The 25,126-nt window shown below is 45.9% G+C and overlaps 1 protein-coding gene and 1 pseudogene across 1 annotated transcript; one reads left to right on the forward strand and one right to left on the reverse strand.

The window, feature by feature from the left end:
- Positions 1-3,088: 3,088 nt before the first annotated feature.
- On the forward strand, positions 3,089-3,197 carry LOC118148461 (U6atac minor spliceosomal RNA; annotated as a pseudogene).
- Positions 3,198-5,650: 2,453 nt separating this feature from the next.
- On the reverse strand, positions 5,651-10,337 carry KLF4 (KLF transcription factor 4). Its single transcript, XM_002806507.5, has 5 exons — positions 9,735-10,337; positions 9,499-9,619; positions 7,881-8,847; positions 7,618-7,782; positions 5,651-6,719 (listed from the first exon to the last, which is right to left on the reverse strand). The coding sequence occupies exons 1-5, from the start codon at positions 9,737-9,739 to the stop codon at positions 6,544-6,546; spliced, it is 1,434 nt and encodes a 477-aa protein (XP_002806553.3). The 5' UTR covers positions 9,740-10,337; the 3' UTR covers positions 5,651-6,543.
- Between the last annotated feature and the right edge of the window lie 14,789 nt (positions 10,338-25,126).

Raw genomic sequence — 25,126 nt, forward strand, 5'->3', positions numbered from 1 at the left:
GCCAGGTGTGGTGGTACATTCCTGTAATTCCAGCTACTTGGGAGGCTGGGGCAGGAGAATCACTTGAACCCATGAGGTAGAGGTTGCAATGAGCCAAAATCTTGCCATTGCACTCCAGCCTGGGTGACAGAGAGAGACTCCGTATCAAAACAAAACAAAAAAAGCAAATTAGCCCAACATGGTGGTGCATGCCTCCTGTAGTCTCAGCTACTTGCAAGGCTGGAGAGGGAAGATCGCTTGAGTCCAGAATGTTGAGGTTGCAGGGAAATGTGGGCTTCAGCCTGGGTGACGGAGTGAGACCCTGTCTCAAAATTTTTTTTAAAAAAAGAAAGAAAGACATAAAAGCAGAGCAAGCCGGACACAGTGGCTCACACCTGTAATCCCAGCACTTTGGGAGGCCAAGGCAGGTGGATCACAAGGTCAAGAGATCGAGACCATCCTGGTCAACATGGTGAAACCCCATCCCTACTAAAAATACAAAAAAAATTTAGCTGGGCACGGTGGCGCGTGCCTGTAGTCCCAGCTACTCAGGAGGCTGAGGCAGGAGAATTGCCTGAACCCAGGAGGCGGAGGTTGCGGTGAGCCGAGATCACGCCATTGCACTCCAGCCTGGGTAACAAGAGCGAAACTCCATCTCAAAAAAAAAAAGCAGAGCAAATAGTCGTAACACTTTTGGTTATCATCATAATTATTGTGGTGCATCAGTTAAACATGTTCTGTTAGGTATCCTCAGATGAGATGTCAAAGGGATTTCTAACTGAATTTACTTTTTGCTGTTATTAAATCAAATTTATTTCCTCCTTTTCCTTTAAGAACAAGTAGAGGCCGCGTGTGGAGGCTCACGCCTGTAGTCCCAGCACTTTGGGGGACCGAGGCGAGCAGATCACTTGAGGTCAGGAGTTCTGGACTTGGCCAACATGGGGAAACTCCGTTTCTACTCAAAATGCAAAAATTAACCGGGTGTGGTGGTGCTTGCCTATAGTTCCATATACTCCGGAGGCTGAGGCAGGAGAATGGCTTGAACCTGGTGGCAGAGGTTGCAGTGAGCCAAGATTGCACCACTGCACTGCAGCCTGGGCAACAGAACAAGACAACATCTCAAAAAGAAAAAAAAAAGAACAAGTGGAGAAAGACATTTGGGCGAGCAATTGCAACATGCTGACTCATCTAGGGTGTCGAGAAAACCAAAGCAGTTCAGAAAAGTGATATTATATCAAGGGCACTGTGGAAAACAATTAAAACGATGAGCTCCAGATGCACCTGACTCCAGAGAAGCAATTTGACTGATATTCCTACCCCATGTACCCCTCCCGCCCCAGCTAAGTTAACTGGCTGTGGTAGCCTCGATTTCAGCCTGAAAGATTTTTCTATGTGTGCTAGCATTTTAGCAGTTGCTTTCCCTCTGTTTTGATGTTGATCAGGGCATTAAAGCACCAGATACTTGAAACAGATTTAAGAATTTGTTATTTTTTTCAGGAGATGGTGAGAAATCTACTCACGATTTACCTTTTTGCTTAAGGTGAAGGTTTCCGAAGGGTGTTCATTTCCAACTTTCATTTTAGTTTCATTTAATGTAGAAAAAAAGTTTTTATTTACATTCAGTATTCTAACTTTAACAGCAGTTTGTTTTTTCTTTTTTTCCACAAGCAGAACATTCTGTGATTTTTTTTTTTACAGCATTCATTATGTAGACTGGTCTTGTCGGTTTTATATGAAATATTATTGAATGACTCTGCATGTGAACAATGAATGATAGTTTCATAAACAACCTTTAGGAGGCAGACATAGCTTCAGTTTAGCACTATAAAAACATGTCGACATACAATAGCTTGTAGAAGGTGCTAAGAAAATACAAAGAAGTAAAACAAATAGATAAAATGCAATACATAATAAAATCCTGAATAAAATGATAATAATGATGCATGAAGTAAAAGGGTTTATGTAAGACTGGGTGGCATTCATGTCTGTATGAGACACAGGGAAATGGACGAGGGTGGGTGAGGGAGTACCTACCTAGACTACAAATCCATTTATGTATGTATGTGGTGTTGAATGGAGCTTCAGAAGCCAGAACATTTAATAGGACAGGTGGCTGATACAGGCTGCTAAATTTAGATACTCCCTTTTATCGAAGTACAACAGGTCCCGCCGCTGCTTGTTTTAATATTTTCTCTGTGGACTTGCTTCTACAGCATAAAGACTGCCTCACCTGGGCTTCCTTACATGGAAATAAATTACATGTAAAAATTATTAATCTCCAGCTATGAAGAGCATTTCATGTTTCTAAAAATTGTAACATTTTTTCAGTGATTTTTTTTTTTTCTTGGTAGAGATGGGGTTTTGCTATTTCCTAGGCTGCTCTCAAGCTCTTGACCTCAAGCAATCCTCCCACCTCAGCCTCCTAAAATGTTGAGATTACAGGCATGAGCCAGCACACCCAGCCTGGAACAACTTTTGGAAGGAAAAGAAATATTCCCCATGACCATCCTACTTGAGATAGTGAAGGCATCTGTTTTGTTTTACAAACTGAAACAGGATAGCAAGAGTCAAACACGTTTTCAGGCAGAAAGAATTTTATCATTAGAGACATTTTGCTGGAAAATAGGTAAAAGTCTGTTGATGTGTGTAGAACATTGTTAATCCTTTGTGTGTGTCGGCACACAATTTAAAATAAAAAACAATAAAATTAAGTGTCATAAGGAAAATATAACAAGCAGGCATCACGATTATTAGGTACTCTTTATTGTATAGCACACAAATGGCTCTGTAACACTATAATAACAGTACACCTAGGGGCCCACAGCGGATAGGTTCCAGAGTAAATAATTTAGTTACTGGTGTATGTTGAATAGTATTTTGTTTGGTCACAGTTTTTGGAAATCTTCCTCATTCATTTAGGATATTGAAGCTTTATTTTTCAGGCTAGCAAAAGTTAATGTAGACTGGGTGCTGTGGCTCATGCCTGTAATCCCAGCACTTTGGGAGACCGAAAGCAGGAGGATTGCTTGAGCCCAGGAGTTTGAGACCAGTCTGGGCAACACCGTCAGACCCTGTCTCTATAAAAAATTTAAAATAAAATTAAAAATAAGTGTTGTATGAAAGGAGAGAAAGTTATCACTTTCCTTGACAAAGATGGAAGAGGCCCTCAGGCCTGACAACACACATACGGTTTAAAAATCTATTTAAAATTTTTTTTTAAAATTACAAATTAAAAATAGGGATGGGGGAGAGAGAACATCAGGAAGAATAGCTAATGGATGCTGGGCTTAAATATCTAGGTGATGGGGTGATCTGTGTAGCAAACCACCACGGCACACGTTTACCTATGTAACAAACCTGCACATCCTGCACATGTACCCCTGAAGTTAAAAGCGGAAGAAAGGCTGGGTGTGGTGTCTCACGCCTGTACTCCTAGCACTTTGGGATGCTGAGGTGGGTGGATCACCTGAGGTCAGGAGTTCGAGACCATGGCCATCATGGTGAAACCCCATCTTTCTTTTTTTTTTTTAAAGTGGAACAAAAAAATTAAAATAAATAAAAATTTTAAAATAAAGAAAACGTTAACATAGAGGAATGTTAATCTATGACATCAGAAAATTTTGAATAAATTTAAAATTCTTGATAGTGTATGCCTATTTCTATTTGAGATAATATGCATATAGCAAATATGAAGATGGCATTTTATAGTCATTTCCATACACCAACCATGTGCCAAAAGATTCTGTATAAGAGAGGTGGATTACAAAACAACCAACCACAATTTAGCAGAAATTTAATAAATTTAAACTTAAAGGAATCTAATTTACAGAATAATGTGTTTTAATAAAGGCTTTTTATTTAAATAATTTAAATGCTCTTTATATATATCTTTATTCTTAAAAAGTTTTTCAAACTTACTATAGATGTTTTAGAATATTTAAAAACTGCAAAAAAGAAAATTTAGGCCTGGCACGCTTACGCCTGTAATCCCAGCACTTTGGGAGGCCGAGGCCAAGGTGAATGGATCACTTGAGGACAGGAATTCAAAACCAGGCTGGCCAACATGGTGAGACACTGTCTCTACTAAATGTACAAAAATTAGTTGGATGTGGTGATGGGTGCCTGTAATCCCAACGACTTGGGAGGCTGAGGCAGGAGAATCCCTTGAATCCAGGAGGTGGAAATTGCAGTGAGCCGAGATTATACCACTGCACTCCAGCCTGGGTGACAGAATGAGACTCCATCTCAAAAAAAAGAAAATTTAAACTGAGAAAACCAGTATGAATATTTTGGCAGTTTCTTCTAGGGTTTTGTCTTAATTTCCTTTTGTTTCACTGTCTCCTTTAAAGCATACATACATTTAAATGTATACAATTGAATTCATATTGTTTATAGTCTTATATCCTGCTTTTTCCACTTAACGTACCATGAGCATCTTTCCATGTCATTAAATATGCTTTGAATATGTTCTTGGCTACATAAAATTCCATCCTACTGATGCACCTGTTTTCTTTTAAGCAGAGACACATGCCATGCTTTCCAGTCATGCTGGACTCTCAAAAGCCAAAGAAAATACCTTGTGTTGATCTGCCATAAGCCTCTTATAAACGTCCATTTTTTACTTCATTTATTAAATGCACCCATGGTGCAAACACACCTCTGGACACTAGATATAATCAATAGTTAATAAGCACTCTAAAGAAAATGCCGGTGAGCAGTGAGCTCTGTCCCTTTGATGATGTTAAATATTAGTCACCTACATCACAAGCATATAAAATGTCAACAAGTGTCACAAATGTTTTTTCCATTTTGTGACAGCCCCAAATGCATTTCTGTCTCTCCAGCACCTCCCTCAAGAACTTGAGATTCTAACAGGGCAGTTTTGAGCTTTAATACTAAAACTTCGAATATAAATGCTACAAACTTACAAAAACACCATTTTTACTTTATATTTAGTTTTGTAAATTTGAATAATTTAAAAATTATTTTATTTCAGTCTGTTTGTCCACCTTCAATTAGGGGAACTGATCTCGGTTTAAAACAATCTGCCAGAAACTTTGGTTCTAACCTCTTTAGGATTGTAACTAGTAGAAGTAATGTATCTATCTGTAACACACACCAAGCATAAATGAATCCTTTAATCCTCAGGAGGGCACTGTGGAACTACTTCTTAGGGCTGTCTGCTGTGGGAAGGTTCTTTTGTTACTCAAATGTGAGGAGCGCTGGGACAGGCCTCCACGGAGAAAACTTTTATGCTTTAGAAAGACAAACCATCAAGATTTTTTTCAAATATAAAACTGAAATGTATGTATTTATGAATATTTTCATACTAAACGGCGTAAATCAAAGAATGATCAAGTTGTTTCTACTGGGAAAATCATAGTCAGATAAAGAAATTGATTTTACGTAGCATTATGTACATTTTGAACAAACCTAACAGCACCTTTAATTTTATAATATTTATACTTACAATATTCAACCGCTCTCAGCCCTATATTGGTAGTATTTATTGTAAAGCTAAATATCGTTGTTTTTTTAAAAAAGGTCTTAATTTGTTGACATAAAGTGGGCTTTTTTGTGTGTGCTTCTTGAATGCCCTATTACCCCAGTGTGTTTAAACCAAATACTGTTCATATTCTTCCAGGAGAAAAACAAAGCAACAAAATCATTATTCAGATAAAATATTATAGTTTATTTAAAACTTAATTCTCACCTCGAGTATGCAAAATACAAACTCCACAAAATGTTCATTTGACTTTGTAGTTTACAAATATACAAAATAGACGTTTGCTTAAATTTATATTACATATTTATTAAGGCAAGGAACTATAGAAAAACATTTGTTCTGCTTAAGGCATACTTGGGAATAAAACCATTGTACAAATTATTGCACATCTGAAACCACAGTGCATAACAGACTGTCTGCATAAAAATGCTAAAGAAGTAAACCAGGTGTATTACCTGACTTAGGTCATAAATGTAGATCGGAAGACAAATATAGATTTTCCTTGTCAAAGTATGCAGCAGTTTGAAAACTTTGGCTTCCTCGTTTGGTACCTTTAGAACCAAGACTCACCAAGCACCATCATTTAGGCTATTTAAACGTTTTCTGTACCTGAATTTCTTCCTCTTCTTCTAACATCATAATAATGGCTTTTAGAAGGTAAAGAGAATACAAGGCGATCTTTTATGCTTATATTGCATCAATACACAATTCAAGGGAATTCCGGTCTTCCCTCCCCCAACTCACGGATATGATTTATACCCTGATATCCACAACTTCCAGTCACCCCCTTGGCATTTTGTAAGTCCAGGAATATTCAAGTCGGATTTAGAATTGGAATGATAGAAAATCCAGTCACAGACCCCATCGGTTTTTTGATTTCTGTCTTTTAGATTCGTCATTTTTCCTGATTATCCACTCACAAGTTGACTCAGCTGGGAACTTGACCATGATTGTAGTGCTTTCCGGCTGGGCTCCTCCCCTCCTTGGGAAGACAGTGTGAAAGGTAAAAAATACTGAATTCTCCTCTGGCAGTGTGGGTCATATCCACTGTCTGGGATTTAAAAATGCCTCTTCATGTGTAAGGCGAGGTGGTCCGACCTGGAAAATGCTCGGTCGCATTTCTGGCACTGGAATGGGCGGTGCCCAGTGTGTTTACGGTAGTGCCTGGTCAGTTCATCTGAGCGGGCGAATTTCCATCCACAGCCGTCCCAGTCACAGTGGTAAGGTTTCTCACCTGTAAAGAAAAAGAAAAAAAAAAATTGACACCATTGCTATAGCAAATAATTGGCCTTTTTAAAAACTGGAGGCCAGATATTCAACTCTGTCCCTATCCTAAAAGAATCCAGGAATGTCTTTAAACCACTGAAGGGCTACATTGAATTCTGCATCATAAACAGGAATACATTTCTTAAGTATCTGCTCTTGTTTTTAGGGGATCAGTTAAGCACGCCAACACCACCTAAACTATACTAATGTTTCACCAAAAACACAAAAACCAGCTAAACCTATACTAATGTTTCACCAAATACACACAAACACCACCTAAACCTATACATTTGAGTCAAGACATCTCAGTGGTGGAAATGAATTTGGAAATTTTGATTGGTAGTGTGCCCAAACCAGGCCATCTTATTCCTACTATAATTGGGGATAAAAAGCCACAGGTAGTTATTAAAATAAAACCTTCTGCTTGCGGAAAATATATATAAATCAAAACGAACCAAAAAAGGTAAGACCAAATTGTTAACACCATAATTCAAAATAGAAAGGGAGGGTGAACCTGGGAAGGGAACACTAGAAACCGATTTTTTTAAAAAACCATCATGCTTTTGCACAGTAAAATATAATTTCTTGATTACAATGCCCAAGCTAGGAGAGGCCCAAAAACCGCCGGGAATCTCCTACCTTTTAAAGGCCTAACAAAATTGTACCTTCAAGCACAGATACCATCCATCAAGCAAAAGGCTCCTGGGCAGAAAAGTAGGCGCCGCTTTGCTGTCCTCCCCTCTCCTATAATCCGGGAGATGAAGGCGATAGACTGCCCTGGGAAGCCAAGGAGGCACTCCAGAGTGTCCACTGGTAGCCCATGGGGCTGGAAGCTAACCCCTTCCTTCTGCCGTTTGTCCCCCTACCTGTGTGGGTTCGCAGGTGTGCCTTGAGATGGGAACTCTTTGTGTAGGTTTTGCCGCAGCCCGCATAATCACAAGTGTGGGTGGCGGTCCTCTTCCGGGGCCAAGATCGTCTTCCCCTCTTTGGCTTAGGCTCCTCCGGCATGCAGGAACCGGGTGGCATGAGCTCTAGGGGTGAAGAATGTGGGTGAGCATCATCCCGAGTGCCCCAAGGGGCCAACACACGCAGGGCTCCCCAGCCCGAGCTACAAATCCCCGGAACTGACCTTGGTAATGGAGCGGCGGGACTTGCGGTTGCATCTGGTCAGGCAGGAAGGATGGGTAATTGGGCCCCGGGTGGGGATGGAAGCCGGGGGCAAGTGGCAGGGCAGGGTGACAGTCCCTGCTGCTCAGCAGTTCCTCAGGACCCAGGGTCGGGGTAGTCCTGCTGGGGAGCTGCCGCCCCAGGGGGAAGTCGTGTGCAGCCGGCCGGTGGCCATTGCTGAGAGGGGGTCCAGCTCCCAAGTGGGTGCACGAGGAGACCGCCTCCTGCTTGATCTTGGGGCACATGCGCGGCGGCCCGCCGTTGTAGGGCGCCACCACCACCGGGTGGCTGCCGTCAGGGCTGCCTTTGCTGACGCTGATGACCGACGGGCTGCCGTACTCGCTGCCAGGGGGCAGAGACGCCTTCAGCACGAACTTGCCCATCAGCCCGCCACCTGGCGGCTGCGGCTGCTGCGGGGGAATGTACACCGGGTCCAACTCCGGCCGCAGGAGCTCGGCCACGAAGCCGCCCGAGGGGCTCACGTCGTTGATGTCAGCCAGGTTGAAGGGAGCTGTCGGAGGGGGAGCGGACTCCCTGCCATAGAGGAGGCCTCCACCCGTGCTGCCCGGCGCCACGCCTGGGTCGCTCCCGGCCCGGATCGGGTAGCTGAAGCTGCAGGTGGAGGGCGCGCTGGCAGGGCCGCTGCTCGTCGGGGACGACGAGGAAGACGCTGATGCTGACGAGGACACGGTGGCGGCCACCGACTCTGGATGGGACAGCGAATTGGAGAGGATAAAGTCCAAGTCCAGGAGATCGTTGAACTCCTCCGTCTCTCTCCGGGGTAGGGGCGCCAGGTTGCTACCACCGCAAGCTGCACCGGCTCCGCCGCTCTCCAGGTCTGTGGCCACGGTAGCCGCCGCCAGGTCGTAGGGGCGGCCAGGAAGCACCTGGGGAAGTCGCTTCATGTGGGAGAGCTCCTCCCGCCAGCGCTGCGGGGACAGGGCGGGAGAGAGACCCGTCAGTGCTGGTCCCCTGTTGCCACCTGATGTACTGACGTCGTGGCGGGCCACGCGCGCCTGCACCGCCCAGACATAGGGACTGGTCAGGAAGGAAGCACCCGGGAACCCAGGGAGCCAGCGCTGCAATCTCGGCCCACAGCCGGGTCAGAGAAGAGGTGATGCGTCTATATCGCGGGTGTTATGTCCGGTCTGCCAATTGCGTGTAAGCGAGCGCCAAGGCTGGTCCCTCCCCCGCCAGGTCCCATGGACGTCCTCGGAATTGGCACACCGAGGCTCTCTTGGTGCGCTCGCGCCACGGGGCCGCCTACGCGCTAAGCTCACTTTGGCCCAGCCAGTGTCTGGGGACGGGGCCACCTCCTGCCCGATGGCCTGAGAGCGCCGGCCCTACCGACAGCGCGCCCGGGGACCCGAGGAGACCCGGCTTGTGCCCCAGGCAGCTCCGCGTGCCCGCACCATGGGCATATATAGCTGAGCCAAGGGCACGGAAGCTATCCCAGAAAGCCTGCAGTGGCCCTCCTAACCCTCGCTCAGTGGCTGTTGGTGACCCCAAGGGCTCCGCCCGCCCCCACCACACCCACGGAAGCCCACCAGGCGTTCCCGGCGGCCCAGGGCGATACTCACGTTATTTGGAGCACCTGCTTGACGCAGTGTCTTCTCCCTTCCTGCGGGGCCAGACGCGAACGTGGAGAAAGATGGGAGCAGCGCGTCGCTGACAGCCATGTCAGACTCGCCAGGTGGCTGCCTGAGAGCCGGGCAGGGCGCAGAGACAGAAGTCAGGGGCGACTTTCAGCCGTCGCTCCGGCAGGTCCCACCGGTCCTCACCCCTCCCTGCTCCCAGCGCCGCACGCCTCACCTACCTCATTAATGTGGGGGCCCAGAAGGTCTTCGGGAGCCCGAAGCAGCTGGGGCACCCGAGCCCCAAAATCAACGAAGAGAAGACTTAGAAACGAAGCCAAAACCCAAAACCCCAAATTGCCCGAGATCCTTCTTCTTTGGTTTAAATATAAATTTGGAGGCGTCCTTTTTCAAAAGCTCCTTTGTATACGAAAGTTCTTAGAAAAGTTGTAAACTCATAAAAGTAGACAATCAGCAAGGCGAGTAAGTAGGTCCGGTGGCCGAGCTGTGCTCTCTTCCACTCAGCAACGTCCTCCACCGCTGTCGCAGTCGCCTCGGGTGCTGCCGTGGGCACAGGGGCTGTGGCCGGGGCGGTGGGCGGGCGGTGCCGCCAGGTGAGACTGGCCGCGGTGGCGCGGAGCTGCGAACTGGTCGGCGACGCGAGGCGCGGAGTCCGGGGAGCTGTGCCGGGCGCGCGCGGCCATGGGCGCGGGCCACGGGCGGGTAGGTGGGTGGGGGTCCGAAGGGGCGGGGGGGTCAATCAGCGGCTCTCAGTGCCGCCGCTGCCCGCCACCGCCTCTGCTCCCCGCACGCCCGCTGGTTCTCCTCTCTGGTAGGGAACTGCCGGCCGCCGGCGCGCGCTCCTTACTTATAACTTCTTGGCTACAGCCTTTTCCCCCCCGCCTTTTTCCGGCGGCACGCCAGGCCCCGCCCCGTCCTCCAGGCCCCGCCCCCCTTTCTTCTCTCCGCCCCCCCGAAGCTCCCCCCAATCGTTGCTATGGTAGCTAATATACAAACTCCGCGCACGTGGGGGCCTGGGGGAAGGAGGGGCGCGGACGGGGCCGGGCCGGGCAGTGACGCCAGCCAGGCAGCTGGCTGGCTGGAGCCGAGCTGACGCCGGCGGCAGTGGCGGCGGCAGCAGCGGCGGAGGCGTCCGCCCCAGCGCGGGACTCGAGGAACCCGGCACAGGTTCGGTCGCCGTGCGACCAAGGCCGTCCGCCCCGCCATTGTCGGCTCCCTGTGTTCGAAGCTTGAGAAGACTGGTGGGGTCAGCGGGCGGGACGGTCTGGCGTCCCACCCCTGCTCGCACTCGCGCTCTCCGCGCCGTCTGCGTGCTGGAAAAGAGCACGATTATCCGCGTGACTCATCTAGCCCTCCGTCTAACCCTCCCTCCCTGCGCTCACAGGAGTCCGCTGTCGCCCCGCAGCGCCGGTGTCGGTGCCGGAGCTCGGCCTGACCTCGCACGATTCCTCGCGGGCCCCTCTGCCGAGGGGAGGCCCTGGGGGTGTGTAGAGGAGGCAGTGCCCAGCACTGTGCGGCGGGAACTGGGAACCTCAGGAGAAGGCCAGAGGAGTGTTCCACCGGGAACAGGCGGAAAGAGGCAGGAGTGGGGGAACTGAGTTGTGGTTTCGGTAGTTAAAAAAGCGAGAAAGGGAGTGAAAGGGTTTAAGATGTATTCAGGGGAGTGAGAAAGAAAAGAGGGACTGTGAGGCGCGTAGGCATCTTTCAACCAGGCATATCGAAGCACTTTTCTTTATTTTTTTTTTTTTGTTTTTTTAAAGACAGAGTTTCCTGTCGCCCAGGCTGGAGTGCAGTGACAAGATCTCGGCTCACTGCAACCTCTGCCTCCTGGGTTCAAGCGATTCTCCTGCTTCAGCCCCTTGAGTAGCTGGGACTACAGGCGTGCGCCACCACACCGGCTAATTTTTGTATTTTTAGTAGAGATGGGGTTTCGCCATGTTGGCCAGACTGGTCTCGAACTCCTGACCTCAAGTGATCCATCCGCCTCAGCCTCCGAAAGTGCTGGGATTACAGTCGTGAGCCACTGTGCCCGGCCGACCTCGAAGCACTTTGCAGGCCACGCACTCTCCTTTACACTTTATGCATGAAAAACTGAGTCATAAAGAGATGAAATGGCCAGTAAAGGTCAAAGGACAACTCGTTCCTTCGGCTCAGGCTCCGGGTAGGTCTGGCCTCCCGAAAGGGTCTTCGCTGGAGAGACCATGTGCCAAGAAGTGGAGCGATGCGGTGGGATCCTAGTTCCAGAAAAGTGCACACGGAACCCGCAGCAGGCATCCTTGCCCACCGGGAAGGGACTAGGAAATGGCGATCATTCAGTCTTATAACGCTGCCTCCCCACCCCCACTCTCCCCTAGGATGTGATCAGTAATTTTCCAGCTGGGAAATGTTTTGCTCTCATCTTCTCAGCAAACAGTATTTTTTTTTTTTTCAAAACGTGAATGTGGTGTTCGGTATCACTTTCTAAACGTAGGCTTGGCGAGGTGTTTACTTTGGATTCGTGTGCGCAGCGCCGGGCTCCGCCCCCCTCTCCGAGGAGCCCCCTCACTGGTGAACGCTGAGGCTTAGGCTGGTGTCGACCTAAGAGAGAAAATTAGAAAGGAGAGACTGGGGAAAGGGGTAGAAGCTCAGGCACAGGGCTGAGCACAGAGAGTGCGCTCACCCCTTTTTGAGTTCTAGTTGTTAACGTCCTTTGTCGTTGTCACCTGTTTGAACCCTGAGATTCTGGTACCTATTAGGTTTCCTCAGAATATTTGTGATACCTGATTTTTCCACTCCTCGCCGACCACAGAAGCATTCTTGGAATGCATCTCGCTCCGAATTAATTGACTCCGTGCTCCCTGCCAACGCCAGGAATCCCTCTAAGATCCACAGAGTTGGAGGCCCTTGAGTGTGACTTCCATCCTCTAGCTTGGCTCTGGCCAGGACTGCAGCTGGGGGAGGGGAAGAGTTTTGGCTGGAAAACCAAGGTCCTCCTTCCCGTGGCCTCGAGGGATTCAACTACCCCCATAGAATCAGGCCAGTTACTTTATGAAAATTACTTTAAGCCCTTTTCTTTTTTTTATTTTATTTATTTATTTGTTTATTTTTAAAGATGGGGTTTCACCATATTGATCAGGCTGGTCTCGAACTCCTGACCTCAGGTGACCCACCCACCTCAGCCTCCCAAAGGGCTGGGATTACAGGCATGAGCCACCGCACCCAGCACTTGAAGCCCTTTTCTAACTAATGAACGGAGAAAGGAAGATATCTGCTCCTCTTCCCCTGCTCCTTTGTGACAGCAACATCTTGGGATGCTGGGAATTCAGGGCTGCATGGAAAACTCACCACGGTTTGCAGGAAGGCCAAAGTCCCTCACCCTGGATGAACAGTGATGAGCCCTTGATTGGCAGCCATCTCCCTTGGGATGTAAATATGTGGGTCAGGACTTGGAATTTCTAACTTAGGTAGGCAGCACACTAGATTATTTCTGCTTTGCTTTTATTTATGTAAGGCAGTAGCCCTTCCCCCGCAAAAAAACTAACCGTAACCACCACAATGAAAAAACAATATTGCACAGATGAATTGGAAAGCCACTATTATTATGTCATATAATCAAGACAAGATTCCGAAACTCAATTGAAAAAGATGAACTTGTTTCCAAACGGCCTTCTGAAGGATAAAAGCCAGTCTCTCTTTGTGGCGGGCAACTATCTGGTTACATCTCTGATTGTGTCATAAAGGGAAATCTCTATATGCACCCCAGATTTCTAAAAGAAGCAAGGAGCTTCAAGTTCACAAATCATCTTTCAAGGCAGGCACCCTGTATGACAACAGGGTTACGGCCCTCCCTGTCTTCAGAACAGGTAGGGCCAGAAGAGTTAAATCCCTGCCCTATATAATTTATAAACATGAGGGTGAGTAAACCTTTGATGACTAAATTGCACTGTACAATAATAATAATAGAAGACACCCTTTAAAGAAGAATTAAACACTCACTGGTGACTTTATTTCAGCAAACTGATATTACAAGTTCTGTGGACTAGAAGTTAATTATTAATGTCCTTAGAGTTATAAAATAATTTTTTTTCAGCACAAACTGCATTAGTTGGCAGAAGATGTGATGAACACCACTAGTGCTAGGGGGTATTAATGTGGAGCGGTGGAGGAGTGTGATAGATTGAAGAAGCTGCATCTGTATTTCTTTTATTTATTTATTTTTTTGAAATGGAGTCTCACTCCAGTCACCCAGGCTGGAGTACAGTGGCACTGGCTCACTGCAACCTCTGCCTCCCAGGTTCAAGTGATTCTCCTGTCTCAGCCCCCCAGTAGCTGGGACTACAGGTGCGTGCCCCCACACCTGGCTAATTTTTTGTATTTTTAGTAGAGACGGGGTTTCACCATGTTAGCCAAGATGGTCTCGATCTCCTGACTTCGTGATCCACCTGCCTTGGCCTCCCAAAGTGCTGGGATTACAGAGCCACTGCGCCTGGCTGCTGCATCCATACTTCAAATGAAGGATTTACCACCTATAACTGGGCATGGGGTCTGGACACATAGAGCACCCTGTGACCTGGCTGGACCCTGGCTGGGTGTCTCTGCATAACTGTGGCAGGACTCAAGAAAAAGTGCTTTTTTATTTTTTGAGACAGAGTCTCACTCTGTAGTCCAAGCTGGAGTGCAGTGGCATGATCAGCTCACTGCAACCTCCGCCTCCAGGGCTCAAGTGATTCTTATGCCTCAGCCTCCCCAGCAGCTGGTACTACAGGCGTGCACCACCACGCCCAGCTAATATTTTGTATTTTAGTAGAGATGGGGTTTCACCATTTTGCCCAGGGTGGTCTCAAACTCAGCCTCCAAAGTGTTGGGATTATAGGCCTGAGACACTGTGTCCAGCCATTACTTTCTTTTTAATCATAAGGAAGTTTTTGTTTTGTTTTGTTGTTTGAGACAACATCTTGCTGTGTTACCCAGATTGGAGTGCAGTGGTGCAGTCATGGCTCACTGCAGCCTGGAACTCCCTGGCTCAAACAGTCCTCCTGTCTCAGCTTCCTGAGTAGCTAGGACCACAGGCATGTGCCACCACATCCAGCTAATCAGGAGATCTGCCTGCCTCAGCCTCCCAAAGTGCAGGGATTACAGGCGTGAGCCACCACACCCACCCAAAAAAACACTTTTTAAAAGGGTGAAAACGAGGCTGGGTGTGGTGGCTCACGCCTGTAATCTCAGCACTCTGGGAGGCTGAGGTGGGTGGATCACCTGAGGTCAGAAGTTCAAGACCAGCCCGGCCAACATGATGACAACTCCATCCATATATTTATATATATATATACGTGTATATATATATATATAAAAAGGTGAAAACAAGATGATTTTAAGTATCCAAATTGCTTTGAAATGAAATCCCTAATAAATAACTTTAAAAAGAGGTTGCAACTTTCACAAGGTGCCAAAGCTTTTCTCAGCTTCCACTCTTATCTTGTGAACCCCAGCCTCTTTTTACCCTCTGTCTTGTATAGACTGTAGAGGGTAGAAAAGTAGGCTTTGAGGCCAGGCATGGTGGCTTAGGTCTGTAATCCCAGCACTTTGGGAGGCCGAGGTGGGCAGATCACCAGGTCAGGAGAATGAGACCATCCTGGCCAACGTGTTTTGTCGCTACTAAAAACACAAAAAAATTAGCTGGGCTTGGTAGTGTACGCCTTAGTCCCAGCTACTTGGGAGGCTGAGGCAGGAGGATTGCTTGAACCCAGGAGGTGGAGATTGCAGTGAGTGGAGATGATGCCACTGCACTACAGCCTGGGCAACAGTGCGAGACTCTGCTTCAAAAAAAAAAAAAGAAAAAGAAAAGTAAGCTGTGAAACTTTTGAACCTGTTTCCCAACATGACTGTTGATTTCTAGCTGGGTGAGTTACTGACCTCACTTTGCACTTTGCCTGTTTCCTCTTCTGTAAAATGGGAATATTAATAATGCCTACTTCTTAGAGTGATGAGGATCAAATAAGATAATCTAAGTATTTAGCTCAGACTTAACACTCAGTGCGTGGTAGCTGTTACCAGTATTCCCTGGGGTATCATAAACATCATGAGGCTGAGGTTATTGTTTTGTTCACTGCTATATCCCCAGGTCCTGTTATAGTGCCTACCTAGCACATGGTAATGCCCTCTAAGTGTTTGTTGAATGAATGAATAATGCACCTTTGATGTACTTTTTCTTTTTGAATAATCCATTAGCAGGAAGCTCATCTTTCAGCAGTCAACTGTAGAGTCATTAATCCCCTTTCTTATCAAGAATCTCAACACTGCCCCATGCGGTGGCTCACACCTGTAAGCTCAACATTTTGGGAGGCTGAGGTTGGGGTTCAAGACCAGCCTGACCAACATGGAGAAACCCCGTCTTTACTAAAAATACAAAAAAAATTAGCCAGGCCTGGTGGCGCATGCCTGTAATCCCAGCTACTCAGGAGCCTGAGGCAGGAGAATTGCTTGAACTTGGGAGGTGGTGAGCCAAGACAGCGCCATTGCACTCCGCTAGGCAACAAGAGTAAAACTATGTCTAAAAAAAAACCATACCCAAACTGTTAAAATATTCTCACCCAGGTTTCTAAGATAGAAACCTACATTTTCTTTAACTCCTCCCTCATTTCCTTTGACCTGAGCATCCAGACATCACCAAAACTCATCAATCTCTGTTCCTACATATCTCCACTGTCTTTTTCCTACTCTTGTGCTGCTTTGGTTTAAGGTCTCCTTATTTACAGCTTTTTTGTTGTTTTGAGACAGGGTCTCATTCTATCGTCCAGGCTGGAGTACAATGGTATGATCTTGGCTCACTGCAACCTCCACCTCCTGGGCTCCAATGATCCTCCCACCGTAGCCTTCCGAGTAGAGAGTAGTGTGCACCACTGATTTTTTTTATTTAAGAGATGAGATTTCACCATGTTGGCCAGGCTGGTCTCGAACTCGTGAGTTCAAGCCATCTGCCCATCTCAGCCTCTCAAAGTGCTGGGATTACATACATAAATCACTGTGCCCAGCCTCATTTACAGCTTTTTTATTTTATTTTTATTTTTTTGAGACGGAATTTCGCTCTTGTTACCCAGGCTGGAGTGCAATGGCATGATCTCGGCTCACCGCAACCTCCGCCTCCTGGGTTCAGGCAGTTCTCCGGCCTCAGCCTCCTGAGTGGCTGGGATTACAGGCACGCACCACCATACCCACCTAATTTTTTGTATTTTTAGTAGAGACGAGGTTTCACCATATTGACCAGGATGGTCTCGATCTTTTGACCTCGTGATCCACCCGCCTCGGCCTCCCAAAGTGCTGGGATTACAGGCTTGAGCTACTGCGCCTGCCAGCCTTTTTTTTTTTGAGATGGATTCTCACTCTGTTGCCCAGGCTGGAGTGCAATGGTGTGATCTCGGCTCACTGCAGCCTTTGCCTCCCAAGTTCAAGTGATTCTCCTGCCTCATATTCAGGAGTGGTTGGGACTACAGCCGCGTGCCACCACACCTGGCTAATTTTTTGTATTTTTAGTAGACATGAAGTTTCACCATGTTAGGCAGAACGGTCTCGATCTCCCAACCTCGTGATCTGCCTTCCTCAGCCTCCCAGAGTGCTGTGATTACAGGCGCGAGCCACCGCGCCTGGCTTCATTTACAGCTTTTAATTGTGTCTGTGGTCTCCAAACAGCCCTCTTGTCTCCTCCCTCAGAGCCCCACTGGCATTTTCCAGCTAGATCTAATCCGTTTTCCACACACCCCCACAGTGCTGTCTCCGCTTGCCTCCCCACCATCCAATCTTTCAACAGCTCCTCTTTGCCTAGAGGAATAAGACCAAGCTGTTTGGCTTGATGTACCCAACACTTACTACTCTGGCCCTAGACAAACTTAGAATCATCTCTAGAGACTGACCTCACCCTCTCTAAACTCTTAACTGGATGTTCTCTCAAATCCCTGAATACAGGATGTGTATTTTCATCAGCTGTTTTTCCTGTCTGAAATGCCCTTTCTCCCCTCCGGGCTCTCATCATACTCAAACTCCAAAAAGTTCCTCTTAATTGTTCCTTGATCTATGAGTTCCCTTTTAAGCCAGTCCTTTTTTCTCTGAGCTCCAACAAAGCTGTGTGATGACTGCTATGATGTTTACCCAGTGGACTTGCATGATCTGGTTCCTTGTTTGTAGTCCCTTTCCCCTGTGGCATCTTCAGGACAAATGCTCAGCGACCAGTAATTGTAGAATGAATGAAGGGAACAAAACTGACTTGGCAAACTATTAATGGGGTAGGGGCAGGGAATGGGGGGAGCCGGTCCTTGTCAATAGCCTTTCTCTCTAGTCTAGAGGTCACTGATTTGGTACTTCATTTTCCATCTCTTCTCTTTCTTCACCACTTCGTCTTTCTTTGAAAAGTTTTATGAAGGAGAACTTTTAAAAGAAAGTTATGAAGGAAATAAAATCCTTCATAACTCTGTACTCTCACAACAGTTGGACAAAGTAAGAGAACAGCACTGGACGAGGCATTGTAATAAAACAAACTTGAAAACACAAACAAAAATAACCAAAATCCAAACCAAAACCAAATGGAGAAAGAGTCCACTCTTTTCCGCAGCCAAATTCACTGCCTTTCAAAACCTAAACCTTAAATGTTGAAGTTTTAGAGCAGAAAATGAATCACAGACATTTAAAAATCAATTCTCAGACATTTCATTACAATCTTTTTCGTGAACCCTTAGGTTTGATCACTTAAGTTACATTCTTAGTTCAAAAAACTTAGGCGCAATGTATCCTTTAAGCTATTTAAAAAGAAAATCTAACATTAATGAGATTATCTTTAAGACTTTTGTAGTATTCTGACTGCAATATGTTAAATCCAGCTTTTCGGTGTCCTTAGCTTCTTCTGGGATATTAAAAAGGATAAAAAAAAAAATCCCTCTTTTTAGGTTGCTTATTTTTAAATGTGTGTTTAAGTAGAGGGAAATATTTTTTAATGTCTCATGCCTGTAATCCAGCACTTTGGAAGGCCAAAGCGGGCAGATCACATGAGCTCAGGAGTTCGAGACCAGCCTGGCCAACATATAGTGAAACCCGTCTCTACTAAAAAATACAAGCTGGGCATGGTGGCGCGTGCCTGTAGTCCCAGCTACTCAGGAGGCTGAGGCAGGAGAATTGCCTGAACCCAGGAGGCGGAGGTTGTGGTGAGCTGAGATCCCGCCATTGCACTCCAGCCTGGGTAACAAGAGCGAAACTCTTTGTCTCAAAAAAAAAAAAAAAAAAGTAAATGAATTAGCAAATTTTAATAATATTTGAATTTTAAATTTAAATGTATTTGAATTTTGAATTTAAATATATTTAAATTTAAATAAAAAATAAAAGTATTTAAATGAACCATCAAAGAAGGCAGAGGGCAGAGAAAAACCTGTTGTTGGAATTTTCTTCTCTACTTGGTTCACCAAGTTTTCCCTGCTTCCCTTGGGGGAGAATTAACTCTGAAAAGAGAACCAAGATTCTACTTCCTTTATTTAAAAACCTCAGTGCCTCAGATTTTTAGACTAAGACAATGTCGTTCTTCTGAGGAAAACAAAGTCCCTAGGTTTAGATTGGATTGGACATAACATTTTCGTTTTATGGTAAGTGTAGGGATGTTGAAGGTATAAAAATGGATGCTTCACACCCTGAGAAATGCAAACAAGAAACAAACAATTCTGTGTTTAATTTTCTTCTCAGTTTGTGGGCTGGACAAGAGGGGAGCTTATTTTTGCCAATTTGAAGTTATGTACTTTGAGCCAGGGAAATGATTAAAAAAAAAATTAACAATACATTGGATTACCCTGTGGTTGGGTTTTTTTTCACAAACATTGTATTTGCTAATCAATTTTAATGTCCTGGCCGATGGGAGTGCCAATGTTTAAAAAAAAAAAGTTCACTTTGGGAGGCCGAGGTGGGTGGATCACCTGAGGTCAGGAGTTCAAGACCAGCCTGGCCATCATGGAGAAACCCCACTTTAAAAAAATAGGAAAAAAAATTAAAAAAAAAAAACAAATTTTTTGGCAGCAACTAAATATCTCATACAGTGTGTGAGGCCTTATTTCAAATTCAAATCTAGACACAAACTTATATCCAGGGATGACCAGAAGCTAAGAACTTAAAGGGGGAAAGTGCCTGGAATAGTTACCTAATCTCAGAAGAATTCCCAGCACCATAATAGATATTTAAAAAGGTAATCTGTTCAAAGTGTGAACTTGGCCTGTGGTATCAGTTATTGCTGAATTGTTCTGGTTGCTATGTTTACCCAACAGTTTTCAGAGCAAAGTGTTGGATTTCAATGTTCTGATGTTTCATTCAGCAAACTTAATTTTCCATTTAAAAAGAAGCCCATCTGGGTTTCTTTAAAGACAAGACAGTATCTTTGGTCTATGGGAGTGCAGATTAGAGTGTCATTGTTTGACTTTAATTCTTGGAGCCATCTTGGCACAACTCAATTAAGGAGGATAACTTGACAGAATTCACTGGGCTGTGGGAGGAGAAGAAATGACAGGGAATGGGTAGTGCAGAGACTCGGGTGTCATAGGTGGGATCTGCCACACAAGGATTTGGACTCCAGATCCTTTTTTGCATCTTACTAGCCAGGTGACCTTGGGCAAGCTACATCAGCTAGTTGAACCATACTTTCCTTGTCTGTAAAATGGGTCTACAAGGCCAGTTGTGGTGGCTCACACCTATAATTCCAGCAGTTTGGGAGGCTGAGGCGAGCGGATCATGAGGTCAAGAGATCAGGACCATCCTGGCCAACATGGTGAAACCCTGTCTTTACTAAAAATACAAAAATTAGCTGGATGTGGTGGCATGCGCTGTAGTCCCAGCTACTCGGGAGGCTGAGGGAGGAAAATCGCTTGAACCCAGGAAGTGGAGGTTGTAGTGAGCTGAGATTGCACCTCTGTACTCCAGTTTGGTGACAGAGGGAGATTCCATCTCAAAAAAAAAAAAAAAAAAAAAATGGGTCTACTAATGTATCTGCCTTACAAGGCCAGTGTGAGCAGTAAGTGAGATATTGGCATTATTGTAATATCTCCCCTCTACCAGTGAAACCTTACACAGTTAAGTCCTCTTTGATAACTTCAAATTGGTCCTGCAGTATTCAGCACTGGAAGATGATATAATATATTGGTTTGAAGACGGAAATGCTTTGTCACAGTATTTACTTTCCCCCAAATATTTCAGTGTCACTACAGATGCACAACCAAAGACCAGCCTCACCTAAAATCTCACAAAGACACTGTTTTAAGTAGGCAAGGTAAACATTAACTTGGAGACTCACTTCCTAGGTTCACTCCACGACTTGCAAAGGCCTTTTGTGGCTGTGTCAAATCTACAAAGACAGTGACCTTTACCCTTCATAAGCCAGTAAGAGTTAGGTTGGACAAAAGAGAATTTCAAAGTCAAATTTAACATTGAAGAATTATATCGCTGAATGTGGTGGCTCATCCCTGTAATCCCAGCACTTTGGGAGGCAGAGGCAGGTGGATCACAAAGTCCGGAGTTTGAGACCAGGCTGGCCAACATGGTGAAACCCTGTCTCTACTAAAAAATCAGCTGGGCGTGGTGGTGGGCACCTATAATCCCAGCTACTTGGGAGGCTGAAGAGACAGTGCGAGACTCTATCTCAAAAAAAAAAGGATTATACAATCATTGAGTGTTAGCAAAGTTCTAAGCTTGTCTTTCCTAGAAGGATACTGAAAGGATCTGCTGGGTTCTCCCTCCAGGAAAAGGACGGAGCAGGACCTTCAAATTAATTCACATCACCACTCTCAGATGCTATCCCTGTTAATTGTGATAAGTACTTTTATGCATTAAGTCACTTGTCTTCACATTACTTCTCTGAGATTGGTGCTGCCATTGCTGCTAGAATGCAGGCTTTGAGGGACAGAGACACTGCCTGACCTACTCTTTTCGTGTGTGTACATTTTAAAGACTGACATATCACAGTTGTATGACTTATTTTCTTTTTCTTTTTGATGTTAATTTAATTTTATTTTTATTATAATTATTATTTTGAGACAGAGTCTCACTCTGTCGCCCAGGCTGCAGTGCAGAGGCATGATCTTGGCTCACTGCAACCTCTGCCTCCTAGGTTCAAGTGATTCTCCTGCCTCAGCCTTCGAGTAGCTGGGACTACAGAATGCACCACCACACCTAGCTAATTTTTGTATTTTTAGTGGAGACAGGTTTCACCATGTTGACCAGGGTAGTCACAAACTTCTGACCTCAAGTGATTTGCCTGATTGGCCTCCCAAAGTGTTGGGACTACAGGCGTGAGACACTGTGTCCAGCCATTACTTTCTAATTTTTAATCATAAGGAAATTTTTGTTTTGTTTCATTGTTTGAGACAACATCTTGCTGTGTTACCCAGGCTGGAGTGCAGTGGTGCAGTCATGGCTCACTGCAGCCTCGAACTCCTGGCTAAATGAGTCCACCTGCCTCAGCTTCCTGGGTAGCTGGGACCACAGGCATGTGCCACCACATCCAGGTAATTTTTAAATTTTTTGTAGAAACAGGGTCTCACTGTGTTGCCCAGGCTGGTCTTGAATTCTTGGGCTCAAGCAGTCCCTGCCTCAGCCTCCCAAAGTGCTGGGGTTATAGGCATGAGCCACTGCACCTGGCTGACTTACTTTTTTATTTTTGACCTGCCAGCAGGAAGTAACTGACTTACTTTTATTACAGAATGTAATACAATTTGCTGTCACATAATAGGTGCTCATTACATATTGTTTAATACATAACCTCCGTTTTACAGTTTAAAAAAGACTGCAATATAGGCTGGGCATGGTGGCTTATGCCTGTAATCCCAGCACTTTGGGAGGCTGAGGTGGGGGATCACCTGAGGTCAGGAGTTCGAGATCAGCCTGGCCAACATGGTGAAACCCCATCTCTACTAAAAATACAAAAAATTAGCTGGGCATGGTGGCACATGCCTGTAATCCCAGGTACTCAGGAGGCTGAGGCAGGAGAATCGCTTGAACTCAGGAGGCAGAGGTTTCAGTGAGCCAAGATCACACCATTGCACTCCAGCCTGGGCAACAAGTTCAAAACTCGTTCTCAAAAACACACAAACGGCCGAGTACAGTGGCTCATGCCTATAATCCCAGCACTTTGGGAGGCCGAGGCGGGTGGATCACAAGGTCAAGAGATCGAGACCAGTCCCAGCTACTCAGGAGGCTGAGGTTGCGGTGAGCCAAGATTGCACCATTGCACTCCAGCCTGGGTAACAACAGTGAAACTCCGTCTCAAAAAAAAAAAAAAAAAAAACAAAAAACAAAAACCAACCTTTTACCTCCCAGGTTCAAGTGATTCTCCTGACTCAGCCTTCTGAGTACCTGGGGCTACAGGTGTGTGCCACTACACCTGGCTAATTTTTGTATTTTTAGTAGAAACGGGGTTTTTGTATGTTGGCCAGGCCAGTCTTGAACTCCTGCTCTTGTGATCAGGAGTGAGCCGAGTGAGTGTGATCAGGTGAGCCGAGATTACCCTGATACACTCCAGCCTGGGTGACAGAATGAGACTCAAAAAAAAAAAAGTCAGTTTTCAACTTTCATCTGTCTTCATGTAGAAAATTCAGAACCTCAAAATGTTCTTTTTTTTTTTTTTTAATTTTTAAAGATGGTGTTTCACCATGATGGCCAGGCTGGTCTTGAACTCCTGACCTCAGGTGATCCACCCACCTCGGCCTCCCAAAGTGCTAGGATCACAGGCATGAGCCACTGTGCCGGGCCTATTTTTTTTTTTTTTTTTAAATAAAGTCGGGGTTTCACCATGTCAGTCAGTCTGGTCTTGAACTCCCGACCTCAGGTGATCTGCCCACCCTAGCCTCTAAAGTGCTTGGATAACAGGCATGAGCCACCACACCCGGCCCCTCAACAGGTTCTGAACAGAGCAGACAGTGGACCCACGCTCCAAAGTGTGTGGGAGCCAAGTCCAGACTAGAGCTCAGGCCTTCCCCGCCTAGGCTGCTCTGTGGCTAGACAAGACCACACGTTAAGCCACTACCACCCCACAACCAGCATGCCAGGCAAAGCTGACTGGCTGCAAGCTTTGCCCTCCGATCAGCCATTTTCACTCCACGTATACTCCTCTGTGGTTTATTATCTCTCAGTGGCTTTTCTATCCCCACAGGCATTCCTGAGATATCTGCAAATAGCAGCGACTTGGAAAACAAGTAGCGAATCTGTTGGTAATATCTTAAATATTAACTGGTTTACAGGCAACCTAAACTGATTGTGTCATATGGGTCTTGAACACCAAGACGAGTATTCTGGCTAGCCCCAAGCTCTTTGAGGGTAAGAACTATGTCTGATTTATTGGTGAGAACCTAGTGCCAAGGTTCATGTCGGGCTTACAGTAGGATAACAAAATAGGAGGCAGTCCGAAAATCACACAAAATTTGAAATTGAAGCCAGGGAAAACTGGATGAGCATCCTTAAACAGAAGCTTACAGTTACCTAACCTCTATGGGCCTCAATTATTCTCATATAAAATAATACAGGCCAGGTGCAGTGGCTCACACCTGAAATCCCAGCACTTTAGGAGGCCTAAGCAGGAGGACTGCTTGAAACTAGGAGTTTGAGACTAGCCTGGGAAACAAAGCGAGACTCTGTCTTTACTAAAATTTAAAAATTAGGCCAGGTGCAGTAGCTCATGTCTGTAATCCCAGAACTTTGGGATGCCGATGCATGTGGATCACAAGGTCAGGAGTTCCAGACCAGCCTGGCCAATATGGTAAAACTTCATCTCTGTTAAAAATACAAAAATTAGCCAGTTTTGGTGGCAGGTGAGTGTAGTCCCAGCTACTCAGGAGGCTGAGGGAAGAGAATCTTTTGAACCCAGGAGGCAGAGGTTGCAGTGAGCTGAGATCTCATTGCTGTACTCCAGCCTGGGCAACAGAGTGAGACTCTGCTTTAAAAAAATAAAAAATTGAAAAATTAGCCAGGCATGGTGGCACGTGCCTGTAGTCCCAGCTACTTGGGAGGCTGAGGTGGGGGGATTGCTTGAGTCCAAGAGTTTGAGGTTACAATGAGCAATGATTGTGCCCACTTTGCTCCAGCCTGGGCAACAAAGCAAGATCCTGCCTCTTAAAATAAATAGGCCGGGCACAGTGGCTCATGCCTGCATTCCCAGTGCTTTGGAAGGCCACAGTGGGTGGATCACGAGGTCAGGAGTGATCCTGACCAACAGGGTGCAACCCCATCTCTACTAAAAAATACAAAAATTAGCTGGATGTGGTGGTGGGCACCTGTAGTCCCAGCTACTCGGGAGGCTGAGGTAGGGAGAATTGCTTGAACCCGGGAGGCAGAAGTGGTGAGCCAAAATCGCACCACAACACTCCAACCTGGGCAACAGATTGAGACTCCATTTCAAAAAATTAATTAATTAAATAATATAAATACTACCTACCTTATAGAATTGCCATGAGAACAGAATGAGATAACAATGTATATGGAGCACCAGACAAAGTCATAGCCCTGACAATAACTGTGTCCTCCATCAATGTTAATGGCAACGAAAGGATGAAGCCAAAGTCAGATTGGTTCTTTTCTAGGGGACAAGCAAGACATAAAAAGGCCAGGTGCAGTGGCATGTGCCTATAGT

This window comes from Callithrix jacchus, chromosome 1 (assembly GCF_049354715.1).
Source record: "Callithrix jacchus isolate 240 chromosome 1, calJac240_pri, whole genome shotgun sequence".
NCBI classification, from domain to species: Eukaryota; Metazoa; Chordata; class Mammalia; order Primates; family Cebidae; genus Callithrix; species Callithrix jacchus.